Source organism: Rana temporaria, chromosome 2 (assembly GCF_905171775.1).
Source record: "Rana temporaria chromosome 2, aRanTem1.1, whole genome shotgun sequence".
NCBI classification, from domain to species: Eukaryota; Metazoa; Chordata; class Amphibia; order Anura; family Ranidae; genus Rana; species Rana temporaria.
The window spans coordinates 1,629,757-1,645,529 of NC_053490.1; the positions used below are offsets into that span (position 1 = coordinate 1,629,757).

General features: G+C 39.0%; 1 protein-coding gene across 1 annotated transcript; it reads right to left on the minus strand.

Moving 5' to 3' along the window:
* Positions 1–13,818: 13,818 nt before the first annotated feature.
* Positions 13,819–15,462, minus strand: LOC120929227 (E3 ubiquitin-protein ligase TRIM39-like). Its single transcript, XM_040340517.1, has one exon. It carries the CDS (start codon positions 15,460–15,462, stop codon positions 13,819–13,821), a length of 1,644 nt encoding a protein of 547 aa, XP_040196451.1.
* Between the last annotated feature and the right edge of the window lie 311 nt (positions 15,463–15,773).

Below are 15,773 nucleotides of genomic sequence, written 5' to 3' on the forward strand. Positions count from 1 at the left end.
CCAACCCCTTCTCATTGAAGAATTTGAACCATTCTTCAATGGAATCTTTGTCCAATAGTCCATCATTGATGGGAACATCCCATCTGAGTCTTCTAGGGACTATCCCCTCTTTAATGTATTGTTCGTGTGTGGTGAGGTCCCACCACACACTGACCTTTTTCTCCATGAGATGGCCAAATTTCCTAAAATTGGTATCTAGATCACATGTTTCTGCAGTATTTTTACTGGTAAATACATCTTTAAGGTCAACTGTACGGTTTTCCATATAGTTAAATATATCCATGATTGCTGCTAGTAGTGATATAAGTAAGTGAAAAATGTGCAAAAAGGAATGGTACTACTGCGCTACCATATATAAAACCACAAAACGTGAAAAAACAGCAAAAAATATCAAATAACAAAAGCTGCGTATCTAATAGGTGAACAAAACCAAATTAATATAAAATGAGTAAATGATAGCGCTAGTGTTAACTAGTGCTGAGTGAGTACAGTGTAAATGTTAATAATATAAATCATACATAGTGAGTATAAATAGCAACACTTATGAAAAAATACTATTAAGTCCAATGAAATGTTGGAATGAGTTCCTTATGGGTTAACACCCATATGCAGCCCTATGGTGAACAGCTGGCGTTTCCTCCTCAAGAGCTTCTCATTAGACAGACAATGACCTTTCCCATTAAAAAGATCCAAGCAGAAAACCTCAATATAAAGGAAGAAAAAAGAAAGAGGACAAGCCTCATAGCATAATACTGTAAAACAGAGGACAATGGACAAGAGACTACACCGACGGTAATGAACTCACAAAACCGCCGATTAACACAGGCTCTGAGATATATTGCCGCTCAGTATGTTCATCTCCTCACTAGGATCGAAGTCCCGTCAAACATAGGCTCCTCCCCCACGCGTTCCGTCACTAGGCACGTGACTTAGTCATGGGTCTCTGAATGACTATGGGAGACGGCTGAGCTTATAACAGAGCCGTTGCGTGTCATTCAAACAGGAAGTGAAACCACAGAAAGGAGAGGGGGTTGACATCTACATCATTGCAGGTAACAACCTCGAGCACTGTGCAAAATAACAAATTCTAGCACTCGCTACATTTGGCAATATAGTGCAATACAACAGTATTTTAATACAGAGAAAAATATATATAAATTATAATCTATCAACATAGACTCAATTAAACTGTCTTGTTGATATAAAACAAAATATTTAGAATAATGTTTTAAAATTTATATAGAACCATTAAAAAAGGTATATAGAACCATTGAAAAAGAATTAAAAAAGGAGGACCTGCCTTCTTAATGAATTTAAAAATGCAACCACATCGCCCCCTACATACTACATGCACAAGAAATAATATAGAGACGTACAGACATACTCTATACATTCATGCATCCTGAGGGGGTGTCATAAAGAAATACAAAATGTGCTGCATTATTATAAAAAAATCTACGTTAAAAATTAATTATAATAAGTTGCAAATGGTGAGTTCCAGTGTCTATTTAAAACACACTCACATGGCAACATAAAACCATATATATATAAACCACCTTAAAAAGGGGAGGAAGACACCCATTCAAGATGCAGGGTATTAGCCAAAAAAATGCACAAATTATTTACATAAAAATAATAATTTATACAAAAAATCTTCTTATCCCTAGATCAATCCGATCACTACACAATCGGAACATATAAAATAAAGAACTAAAAATCTGAAATAAAACAATTCAAATCAAATTCTACATTGAGCCCATTTGGTACTAAAGAGCGCATTTCATGTATCTTTAGTACTCTCAACAAAAGAGAGGAAAAATACCTGATTCCAGAAGTATGCAGGGTTCCAATCATATACACAATACCCAAAATTCATAAGGATCAAACTAGACCACCTGGGAGACCCATTATAAATGGGATACAATCTATAAACTCCCGTCTGGGAGAATATGTTGATAAGTTTATTCAGCCCTTAGTTCCTCTCACCAAGGCTTATTTGAGAGATACTAAGCATCTTATTCAGATCTTTGACTCATTAGTGATAAATACAAGTGAGAAATATCTGTTAGCCACAGCGGATGTGGCATCACTTTATACCATAATTAATCACGAAGAGGCAATTGGGGCAACAAAGTGGGCCCTCAATAAGTATGGTTCTTTAATTTCCAAACAGAAACGATTTGTCCTGAGGTGCTTGGCCTATGGCCTTCAGCATAACTATTTCTGGTATAGATCCGATTTCTATCGACAACTAAATGGAATAGGGATGGGCGCAAAATATGCGCCAAGTGTCGCAAATGTGTTCATGTCCGAATGGGAGGAAATGGCTGTCTATGAAAACATGCCGCATCACCTAGTTCTGTACAGAAGATACATAGATGATTGCATCATCATCTGGAGTGGTGATGAAGCCTCCCTTATACAATTTTTCGACAATCTAAACCAGAATCAGAAGAACATCAACCTTTCATACTCAATTAGTGATAAATCTATTCAATTTCTGGATTTGGAAATCACTTTGGAACCCCAAAAAATAACTACAAAAACATATTTCAAACCAGTAGAAAGAAACAGCTATATACCAACAGATAGCTGTCATCATGATCCTTGGTTGATCAATATCCCTAAAGGACAAATGACAAGGATCCGGAGAAATTGCTCAGACCCTAACATCTTCTTAGAACAAGCTAATATGCTGGGGAAGAAATTTGTGAATAAGGGGTATGATAAAGATTTCATTCAAACACAAATCTCAAAAGTATATGATACCCCTAGAGAATCCCTCATACAGGATAAGATTAAAAATCATGCAGTTGGAATGGAACTACCGATCATTTTTAATTATAGTGTCCAGCATAAACAGTTAGAAAAGATTTTCCGAAAACACTGGCCTATTTTACAAGCTGACAGGCAACTACAGGGTATACTTCCAAGTATTCCCAAGATGATATATAGAAGAGCCCCCACCCTACGGGATTTGGTGGCGAAAAATGTTCCGGACCCCCCAACAAAATATAATCAACTAACCTTCTATCAGGGAAAGGGGTTTTTCCCTTGCAAGCGTTGTTACGCATGCAAAAAAACGAACCTTAATGGACAGAAATGTTCAAAATTTGTGTCCCATGTTACCCAAAAAGAATATGAGATCAAAGATCTTATTACTAGTGTTGCTCACGAATATTCGCATTGCGAATATTCGACTCGAATATAGCATATTCGAGAAATCGCGCTATATTTCGAATTTCGCGGTGAATATTCGCAATTCCGAATATTCGCATTTTTTCAATTTGATTTTTAAAACAGATCACATCCTATCGACGTCTAAAAGCATTGCTGGTATGATTAGAGACCCTGGGCCGAGTAGCTAAGCTGAGGCGATCCTATTATGTTGCCAAATTGAAAAAAAAAAAATTGCGATTTTTCGCTATTGCGAATGCGAAAATGATTGCGAATTTTCGATAACTGTGGTAGGAGAACTCTGATTGTCTCTGATGCAAAAGGGGGGGGCTTTGTGTATGTGTATGTGTATGTTATGAATATTTGTATGTTTGATATTATTATTTTTTGTAAGAAGGAAAAAATTGCGCATACCTTAAAAAAGGGGAGAATACAGCAGCAACTCAAAAATGTTATACAACATAAATTAATACAAGACAGAAAATGGAGTCGCTCTACAAGAATAAAAAATATGTCTAGTGACAAGACATGTGGGCAAATTATAAAATAAGCAAGCGCAAATAACTTGTGAAATACACAGTGAAACAAATATATAAAGAAATATAGTCCCAATAATAGAAAAATAATCTTTCATAAAAATGTCTTTGATATGTGAAGTGAAAAAAAGTCCAAAGCATGCAGCATGAACGTGTTCAATCTTCAAGGTGTTTGATTGACAAACGGCTGTGACAGATGGATAGAGTAAAGAATCACCACCAATGCAAAACACTTTTTATTTTCTATTGTAAAATATCAAGAATATTCTGAGCCAATCAGAGTGCTCCTTCCGCATTTGCCGAATATTCGCAATTATTTTGTATTGTAAAATATCAAGAATATTCTGAGCCAATCAGAGTGCTCCTTCTGCATTTGCCGAATATTCGCAATTATTTTGTATTGTAAAATATCAAGAATATTCTGAGCCAATCAGAGTGCTCCTTCTGCATTTGCCGAATATTCGCAATTATTTTGTATTGTAAAATATCAAGAATATTCTGAGCCAATCAGAGTGCTCCTTCCGCATTTGCCGAATATTCGCAATTATTTTGTATTGTAAAATATCACGAATATTCTGAGCCAATCAGAGTGCTCCTACAGCATTTCTCGAAATTGCGCAATAAATATCGCATTCGCATGTTGCGATATTTCGATAAAATATCACGAATATTCTGAGCCAATCAGAGCGCTCCTCCAGCATTTCTCGAAATTGCGCAATAAATATCGCATTCGCATGTTGCGATATTTCGATAAAATATCACGAATATTCTGAGCCAATCAGAGTGCTCCTACCGCAGTTATCAAAAAATCGCAATTATTTTCGCATTCGCAATAGCGAAAAATCGCAATCATTTACTTTCGATAAAATATCACGAATATTCGAATTTAGCGAATATATCTCGAATATTCGAATATATATTCGAGATATATCGCGAAATCGAATATGGCATATTCTGCTCAACACTACTTATTACCTGTCGAACAGAAGGTGTGGTGTATGCCCTTCAGTGTTCTTGTTCACTCCAATATATAGGTCGCACAAAAAGACCAATGTGGAAACGCATAAGAGAACATGTGCAAAATATTGAAAAGGGGTATCCCGATCACAATGTTTCGCGTCACTTCGCATTGTGTCATAATAAAGACCCTAAACAACTTAAGTTTTGGGCCTTGGAGAAATATACCCCCCATTGGAGAGGCAGCCACAAAATTCGCGAGCTTAGTAAAAGCGAATCCAGATGGATACATGAAATGCGCTCTTTAGTACCAAATGGGCTCAATGTAGAATTTGATTTGAATTGTTTTATTTCAGATTTTTAGTTCTTTATTTTATATGTTCCGATTGTGTAGTGATCGGATTGATCTAGGGATAAGAAGATTTTTTGTATAAATTATTATTTTTATGTAAATAATTTGTGCATTTTTTTGGCTATTACCCTGCATCTTGAATGGGTGTCTTCCTCCCCTTTTTAAGGTGGTTTATATATATATGGTTTTATGTTGCCATGTGAGTGTGTTTTAAATAGACACTGGAACTCACCATTTGCAACTTATTATAATTAATTTTTAACGTAGATTTTTTTATAATAATGCAGCACATTTTGTATTTCTTTATGACACCCCCTCAGGATGCATGAATGTATAGAGTATGTCTGTACGTCTCTATATTATTTCTTGTGCATGTAGTATGTAGGGGGCGATGTGGTTGCATTTTTAAATTCATTAAGAAGGCAGGTCCTCCTTTTTTAATTCTTTTTCAATGGTTCTATATACCTTTTTTAATGGTTCTATATAAATTTTAAAACATTATTCTAAATATTTTGTTTTATATCAACAAGACAGTTTAATTGAGTCTATGTTGATAGATTATAATTTATATATATTTTTCTCTGTATTAAAATACTGTTGTATTGCACTATATTGCCAAATGTAGCGAGTGCTAGAATTTGTTATTTTGCACAGTGCTCGAGGTTGTTACCTGCAATGATGTAGATGTCAACCCCCTCTCCTTTCTGTGGTTTCACTTCCTGTTTGAATGACACGCAACGGCTCTGTTATAAGCTCAGCCGTCTCCCATAGTCATTCAGAGACCCATGACTAAGTCACGTGCCTAGTGACGGAACGCGTGGGGGAGGAGCCTATGTTTGACGGGACTTCGATCCTAGTGAGGAGATGAACATACTGAGCGGCAATATATCTCAGAGCCTGTGTTAATCGGCGGTTTTGTGAGTTCATTACCGTCGGTGTAGTCTCTTGTCCATTGTCCTCTGTTTTACAGTATTATGCTATGAGGCTTGTCCTCTTTCTTTTTTCTTCCTTTATATTGAGGTTTTCTGCTTGGATCTTTTTAATGGGAAAGGTCATTGTCTGTCTAATGAGAAGCTCTTGAGGAGGAAACGCCAGCTGTTCACCATAGGGCTGCATATGGGTGTTAACCCATAAGGAACTCATTCCAACATTTCATTGGACTTAATAGTATTTTTTCATAAGTGTTGCTATTTATACTCACTATGTATGATTTATATTATTAACATTTACACTGTACTCACTCAGCACTAGTTAACACTAGCGCTATCATTTACTCATTTTATATTAATTTGGTTTTGTTCACCTATTAGATATGCAGCTTTTGTTATTTGATATTTTTTGCTGTTTTTTCACGTTTTGTGGTTTTATATATGGTAGCGCAGTAGTACCATTCCTTTTTGCACATTTTTCACTTACTTATATCACTACTAGCAGCAATCATGGATATATTTAACTATATGGAAAACCGTACAGTTGACCTTAAAGATGTATTTACCAGTAAAAATACTGCAGAAACATGTGATCTAGATACCAATTTTAGGAAATTTGGCCATCTCATGGAGAAAAAGGTCAGTGTGTGGTGGGACCTCACCACACACGAACAATACATTAAAGAGGGGATAGTCCCTAGAAGACTCAGATGGGATGTTCCCATCAATGATGGACTATTGGACAAAGATTCCATTGAAGAATGGTTCAAATTCTTCAATGAGAAGGGGTTGGAAGTTATGCAGTTTCTAATTAAGAGGAAACAACGAAAAATTGCACAGATTAATAAATCAATAGCAGAATGCAAGACTGCCTTAGAAGGTTATAAGGACACCCCTTCCTTCACTACACTAACTAACCAACTTAATAAAGTATTGGAACAAAGGGATACTGAAATCAAACAACGGAAAAGAAGGAAATATATGAGGGATACGAACGATTATCGTTCACATCAGATATTCAAATGGCAACTCAATCTGAAAGATGGAAAAATAGGGTCAGTGTCATCCTCTCCTGACAGAGAGGTAAGGGTTATTTCCCCTCCAAGGGAATTCAGATTTAGAACACCTGAACGACCCAGACATGGGGTGGATGAATATGCTAGATCCCAACAAGATTATACTTATTATCCACCTAGACCATACAGAGAGGAACCGAATGGACCTAGAACACCAAAGCCTTGGTGGAAGAATAATAATAAAAATAATCAAAAACCTCGCACCAAGTCTCCAAAGAAACCTGTTTGGAAAAACAATAAGAATAATCAAAAACCATCCAATCCACCACAAAATCAGTCCAGCAATCAGGGGAATTATCCATATGGATATCATCAGGATCCCAATTATCACAACCAAGATCGAAGGGACCCAAGAGATTACTACCCTCCTCAATATTACCAACATCAAGGAGGGCAGTATCAAGCCCATCAATCGGGTGGTCCCCCTAATCGAGATTACTATTACCAGGAGTCCAGAAGAAGTCCAATACCTACTCACAATCATTATGAGCCACTTGCAAACTATAGAGAGGAACAGGATAGTCGCCCTTCCTCGTCTTTTTTAGATTATCGCAGAAACGAGAGGACACCCCCTCGGCACGAACAAGGAGCACGTTCCAGAAGTCCAAACGAAAGAGGGGATGTAGAGGGGGACACAAGGTCAAAACGAAGGAAGGTTTAATGGGTCAAGGAATATATAATATTAGTGGGGTCGAACTAACAAAAACAGAAATTATGACATTGGATAAGGGTCTCAAGTTCGCCCCCAAAAGGAATCTTAGTAAATTTGATGCCTATGTGGATATTAAAAAATTCACAAGAAAGTTGAACATCAAAAAATACATACTAAACCAGCCTATTATCAATCCACCTGATAGAAATATTTTGCCGGGAAGAGTTTCACACAGCCAATTGAGAAACAAATCTCTATTTAATCCTCAAGTAAAGAACAATCACCATATAGAGGTATTCAATAAAATGGTACTTAGAGATCTAGACCAATTGAAAATCAAGAAAATGCCGGATCCCAAAGCCATCCATAAGGGGATTAAAGAGCTGGAGGAAAATAAACAAATTATTATCAGGCCGGCAGATAAGGGGGGGGCCATTGTAGTATTGTCTAAAGAGTATTATCATGAAGAACTGCAAAATCAGCTTAATGATGTCAATACTTATATTAAGCTCAGGGGAAATCCCACGAGTGAATATAAAGAAGAACTGTCTGAATTAATCTATCGAGGAAGAGAAAGAGGTATTCTCAACAAAAGAGAGGAAAAATACCTGATTCCAGAAGTATGCAGGGTTCCAATCATATACACAATACCCAAAATTCATAAGGATCAAACTAGACCACCTGGGAGACCCATTATAAATGGGATACAATCTATAAACTCCCGTCTGGGAGAATATGTTGATAAGTTTATTCAGCCCTTAGTTCCTCTCACCAAGGCTTATTTGAGAGATACTAAGCATCTTATTCAGATCTTTGACTCATTAGTGATAAATACAAGTGAGAAATATCTGTTAGCCACAGCGGATGTGGCATCACTTTATACCATAATTAATCACGAAGAGGCAATTGGGGCAACAAAGTGGGCCCTCAATAAGTATGGTTCTTTAATTTCCAAACAGAAACGATTTGTCCTGAGGTGCTTGGCCTATGGCCTTCAGCATAACTATTTCTGGTATAGATCCGATTTCTATCGACAACTAAATGGAATAGGGATGGGCGCAAAATATGCGCCAAGTGTCGCAAATGTGTTCATGTCCGAATGGGAGGAAATGGCTGTCTATGAAAACATGCCGCATCACCTAGTTCTGTACAGAAGATACATAGATGATTGCATCATCATCTGGAGTGGTGATGAAGCCTCCCTTATACAATTTTTCGACAATCTAAACCAGAATCAGAAGAACATCAACCTTTCATACTCAATTAGTGATAAATCTATTCAATTTCTGGATTTGGAAATCACTTTGGAACCCCAAAAAATAACTACAAAAACATATTTCAAACCAGTAGAAAGAAACAGCTATATACCAACAGATAGCTGTCATCATGATCCTTGGTTGATCAATATCCCTAAAGGACAAATGACAAGGATCCGGAGAAATTGCTCAGACCCTAACATCTTCTTAGAACAAGCTAATATGCTGGGGAAGAAATTTGTGAATAAGGGGTATGATAAAGATTTCATTCAAACACAAATCTCAAAAGTATATGATACCCCTAGAGAATCCCTCATACAGGATAAGATTAAAAATCATGCAGTTGGAATGGAACTACCGATCATTTTTAATTATAGTGTCCAGCATAAACAGTTAGAAAAGATTTTCCGAAAACACTGGCCTATTTTACAAGCTGACAGGCAACTACAGGGTATACTTCCAAGTATTCCCAAGATGATATATAGAAGAGCCCCCACCCTACGGGATTTGGTGGCGAAAAATGTTCCGGACCCCCCAACAAAATATAATCAACTAACCTTCTATCAGGGAAAGGGGTTTTTCCCTTGCAAGCGTTGTTACGCATGCAAAAAAACGAACCTTAATGGACAGAAATGTTCAAAATTTGTGTCCCATGTTACCCAAAAAGAATATGAGATCAAAGATCTTATTACCTGTCGAACAGAAGGTGTGGTGTATGCCCTTCAGTGTTCTTGTTCACTCCAATATATAGGTCGCACAAAAAGACCAATGTGGAAACGCATAAGAGAACATGTGCAAAATATTGAAAAGGGGTATCCCGATCACAATGTTTCGCGTCACTTCGCATTGTGTCATAATAAAGACCCTAAACAACTTAAGTTTTGGGCCTTGGAGAAATATACCCCCCATTGGAGAGGCAGCCACAAAATTCGCGAGCTTAGTAAAAGCGAATCCAGATGGATACATGAAATGCGCTCTTTAGTACCAAATGGGCTCAATGTAGAATTTGATTTGAATTGTTTTATTTCAGATTTTTAGTTCTTTATTTTATATGTTCCGATTGTGTAGTGATCGGATTGATCTAGGGATAAGAAGATTTTTTGTATAAATTATTATTTTTATGTAAATAATTTGTGCATTTTTTTGGCTATTACCCTGCATCTTGAATGGGTGTCTTCCTCCCCTTTTTAAGGTGGTTTATATATATATGGTTTTATGTTGCCATGTGAGTGTGTTTTAAATAGACACTGGAACTCACCATTTGCAACTTATTATAATTAATTTTTAACGTAGATTTTTTTATAATAATGCAGCACATTTTGTATTTCTTTATGACACCCCCTCAGGATGCATGAATGTATAGAGTATGTCTGTACGTCTCTATATTATTTCTTGTGCATGTAGTATGTAGGGGGCGATGTGGTTGCATTTTTAAATTCATTAAGAAGGCAGGTCCTCCTTTTTTAATTCTTTTTCAATGGTTCTATATACCTTTTTTAATGGTTCTATATAAATTTTAAAACATTATTCTAAATATTTTGTTTTATATCAACAAGACAGTTTAATTGAGTCTATGTTGATAGATTATAATTTATATATATTTTTCTCTGTATTAAAATACTGTTGTATTGCACTATATTGCCAAATGTAGCGAGTGCTAGAATTTGTTATTTTGCACAGTGCTCGAGGTTGTTACCTGCAATGATGTAGATGTCAACCCCCTCTCCTTTCTGTGGTTTCACTTCCTGTTTGAATGACACGCAACGGCTCTGTTATAAGCTCAGCCGTCTCCCATAGTCATTCAGAGACCCATGACTAAGTCACGTGCCTAGTGACGGAACGCGTGGGGGAGGAGCCTATGTTTGACGGGACTTCGATCCTAGTGAGGAGATGAACATACTGAGCGGCAATATATCTCAGAGCCTGTGTTAATCGGCGGTTTTGTGAGTTCATTACCGTCGGTGTAGTCTCTTGTCCATTGTCCTCTGTTTTACAGTATTATGCTATGAGGCTTGTCCTCTTTCTTTTTTCTTCCTTTATATTGAGGTTTTCTGCTTGGATCTTTTTAATGGGAAAGGTCATTGTCTGTCTAATGAGAAGCTCTTGAGGAGGAAACGCCAGCTGTTCACCATAGGGCTGCATATGGGTGTTAACCCATAAGGAACTCATTCCAACATTTCATTGGACTTAATAGTATTTTTTCATAAGTGTTGCTATTTATACTCACTATGTATGATTTATATTATTAACATTTACACTGTACTCACTCAGCACTAGTTAACACTAGCGCTATCATTTACTCATTTTATACCCCCTTATTTATCGACAACTCTTTGTAAAAAAACAAAAAAGAAATGTGATCGGTAGTCAGGAAATTAGATGTGTCATTTATGCAACTTGAAAGCCTAAAGGTGCTCCTTAAATTTTGGGCCTGTCTATGCATCTAGACTGTGAAAAAGTCTCACACATGTGATATCCCCAATACTCAGGAGGAGTAGGAGAATGTGTTTTGGGGTGTAATTGGAAGTATATATATATATGCTGTGTGTGAGAAATAAATTGTTAAAATTACAACTTTGTGGGGAAAAAAAAAGTTTTATTTAATTTCTTAATTTTCCAACAAATCATGACATACATTTACAACTTCAAAAAACTGACCATGTCTCTTACTAAACACCTGAGGCTGTCTACTTTCCAAAAAGGGGTGATTTGGGGTGTCTTTGCGCTGTCCTGTCATTTTTAGGGCCTCAAGAAATGAGATTGGCTGTCAGCACACCAGTATTGATCGATTTTCAGATATATATCCCATAGATTGTAGATGTTATAACTTTCACACAGACTAAATAATATACACTGATTTGGGATTTTTTTTTCTTACCAAAGATATGTAGCATAATAAATGTTGGCCTAAATTTATGAAGAAATTTGATTTTATTGGATGTGTTTTATGACAGAAAGTAGAAAATATATATATATTTTTTTAATTTTCGATCTTTTTTTGTTTATATAATAAAAGCTAAAATTGCAGTGGTGATCTAATACCACCATAAGAAAGCTCAATCTGTGAAAAAAGTGTATTTGGATACAGTGTTACATGACCGCACAATTACCAGTTAAAGTAACGCAGTGCTGAATAGCAAAAGATCATCATTGCCATGAAGGGGGCAAAACCTTCTGGAGGTCAGGGGGTTAAAAAATATATTTGTTTCTATATAAAGATCTCTAATTGTCACAGATCATCAGCTCCGGACCACACATACAGGATGTACACTCTATATATTTGTATACAATATAAACATACCCCATATATATATACACAATATGGCCCAGATTCACAGAGAGCGGGCGCACATTACGCCGCCATAGTGCAAATCAATTTACGCCACACCGATGCAGCGCAGAGTGGCAAGCATGGAATTCAGGAAGCCAGTGCTCCCAACGCTGCATCGGCGGGGCGTAGGTTTCGAAGGCGCAGGGCGGCGTAGGTGGAAGTGGGTTTGACCCCATGCAAATGATAAACGTACTTGTCTGGCGCTCGGACTAACGATCTGCGCATGCATGGTGCCGTGGATGCAGCCCCCTGCACATGCTCACAACCACGTCGAAACAACTGCCTAAGATACGCCGGATCACTGCCTACGCCATGAACGTAACCTACGCCCAGCCAGACTCACGTCCAACGTAAACTACGTAAAATACGCCAGCTTGTATTCCTTGGTGCAGACCTTTGCATGTCTGCTGCTGGGTTGCACCTGCTTTATGGAGCTTAACTTTACGCCGGACGTACAACTTACACGCACAACTCGTAGCCTGCTTCGGGCGCATTTACGTTCGTGAATCGCCGTATTTCCCTCATTTGCATATTTGAATAGCTGATCAATGGGAGCGCCACCATGCGTCCAGGCTAAATGTGCGCCAACTCTACGCCTGCGTAGGCAAGTTACGTCGGCGGGATTAAGCCTGTTTTTAGGCGTATCATGGTTTGTGGGTCCGGCGCACAGATACAACGGCACACATTTGCACTTACATCGGCGCAAGTGCTTTGTGAATCCGGGCCTATATTATCAAAAGTTTTGGGACACCGGCCTTTACACACACATGAACTTTAATGACATCCCAGTCTTCGTCCGGAGGGTTCAAAATTGAGTTGGCCCCTCCCTTTGAAGCTATAACAGCTTCAACTCTTCTGGGAAGGCCGTCCACAAGGTTTAGGAGTGTGTCTCCTAAAAGAATGGTCAAACATTCCCATAGACACCCTCCTAAACCTTGTGGGACGGCCTTCCCAGAAGAGTTGAAGCTGTTATAGCTGCAAAGGGAGGGGCCAACTCAATATTGAACCCTCCGGACTAAGACTGGGAGGTCATTAAAGTTCATGTGCGTGTAAAGGCCGGCGTCCCAATACTTGTTTTCTCTATACAATATAAACATACACCCATATATATTACACATTTTGTAGTTGCATATACATTGTATTACATTATTGTTCCTAAAGTATATCTAAAGCTAACATCCATTTTTTATTCTTCTTAATAGAGTAAGGAAGGAACTAAAATTTCGAAAACACAACAGGAAGAGAGTCTCTCCCAAAAAGAAAATCTTCAGTTGTCACTGGAACACGTATCCCAATTGGAAGATTCCTCCTCTTCTGCTGACAACCCAACATTTTCCCCCAGAATGTTCCTCAGGACATAATGAAGGGACAGGTCTTCACAGTGGGAACAAGGACAGCATTAAAATACTACAGAGGGTCCAACCCTTCCACCCTCCACCCAAAACGAAATACCAACTAGGTGTAGTGTTATGGGCAATGTGTGTCTGAGTGTTGGGGGTTCCCTAGGTGCAGAGAAGCTTGGTTCCATATTCCTCCAACCTGATCCCTCCTTTTATTTGATGTCACCAGTTTTTGGGAAACTTTCTAATTTCTGATCATTTATCGCCCTCTCCCCACATATCTTTAAATACCCATAATCATCCCACACACCGATCACCACATGGAGGGGCTCGGTGAAGGTGGCGGTGAAGGTGTGGAGGTGTGTGACGGGGACATTTGGATCATAAAAGGAGATCTTCCCGGCCTCGTAATCCAGATACATCCTGATTATCTTATAAGGAGTGTCACATGGCCAGTGTTCATTCCTGTCAGCTATTCTCCAACAAGCATTGTACTTATGTATACCCCAGTATTTGTTCTTGTATTCCCCTAGGTCAGGGTGGTCCCTTTTGTAACATATTTCAGGATTCCAGCTCCTCTTTACACTGGGGTAACACATCCCGATATCCCATCTACCTGATCCCCCAACCTCCACCTCCCAGTCATGCCGCCCTGAGGAGAAACTCCGACTGCTCATTACCTGAGAAAACCTAAACCTCTTTGGTGTTTCTGGAAGATTCCTGTCTGGTGATGGAAGGGCAGTCACAGTTTTCCCGTCTTCTGAGATTTGTAGCTTATCACCAGCTGTGCTTTCATCCAGAAACTTGTCTCCAGCTCCCTCCATCCTGTTATTTATCCCAGACATGATATCAGATAATCCTGTGTGCAATGTGTGTGAGATCCCAACCATGTCCAGATCCCTGAGGTTATCGTGTCTCTCTCCATCCTCATCATCTCCATCCTCAGTATCACACAAGTCCCCAGTCTCTGATTTCTGTAGGACAATCAGTGGATCCGTCATGTTGCACAGCTCCTCAATGTCACCCATCTTCCTGGACAGCTCCTCCTTCTTTATCTCCAGGTCCCGGGTCATTTCCATTATGGAGACGGAGATCTTCTCTGCCTGCCCGGAGATCTCCCCCAGGACTTTCTTCTCCAGGTCTTCCAGACGTCTCCTGAGGTTTCCAAGCAGGATGGCGATCTTTGATTTCTCCCCATCTGCTTTATCCATCACTTTCCTCTGGTGTTCCTGAAGATTTTGAATTCTTCTCACCGCCTCTTTTTTCTTTGTCTTCAGTTTTTGGTGGACGGTTTTCAGATTCTCCTTCTTCATTTCAGAAGCCGCGGACAACATCTTCACCTGGTGGCCGTGGTGAGCTCCATCTAATGTGCAGGCCAGACAGATACAGGCGCCATCCACACTGCAGTAATACTCCAGGATCTTCTTATGGACGGAGCATTTCCTGCTCTCCAGGGAAGTGGTGGGGTCACATAAGACGTGTTCTGGTGACTTGCTGTGGACTCTCAGGTGTTTATCGCACAGAGAAGCTTCACAGAGCAGACAGGACTTCACAGCCGGTACAGGAGAGTCCACACAGTGAGTACAGAAGACCTCGGACTTCTCCTCATCTGGCTGAGTAGACCGGAAGTTCTCCACGATGTTGCACAGAGTTATGTTTCTGTACAGTGCAGGACGATCCTGGAACTTTGTTCTGCATTCAAGACAGGAATACCCTCCAGACCCCTCCTGTGTATCCAACACGCGATCAATACAGCCCCGGCAGAAGTTGTGTCCACATGTCAGGTTTACAGGATCGGTATAAATGTTCAGACAGACGGAACATTCCAGCTCCCTCTTCAGATCAGCAGACGCCATCGCTAAGAGCAGAAGAATGAAGTGATCGTCTCCGATACTCAGGAAGAATGTAGCTGGGAGTGATCTTCATTTCCTGCTGAGAATGAGGAGGAGGAGCTGACTGGCTGTGTGTGCGCGAGATAATGATGGAGGAGGGTTGTGTAATGTTAGAAGGCCAATAGGAAGTGAGATTCCTGCTCTCATCTACGGAGAACAGTGCTGTGTATATAGAGACTTTGTATTCTTTACAACAAGTGAGAGCAGCCGGGAAAGGAATGCAAATAATGCGTCTCCCTGGAGGGGATTAACTCCTTCCAACCTGAAGAGAAGGA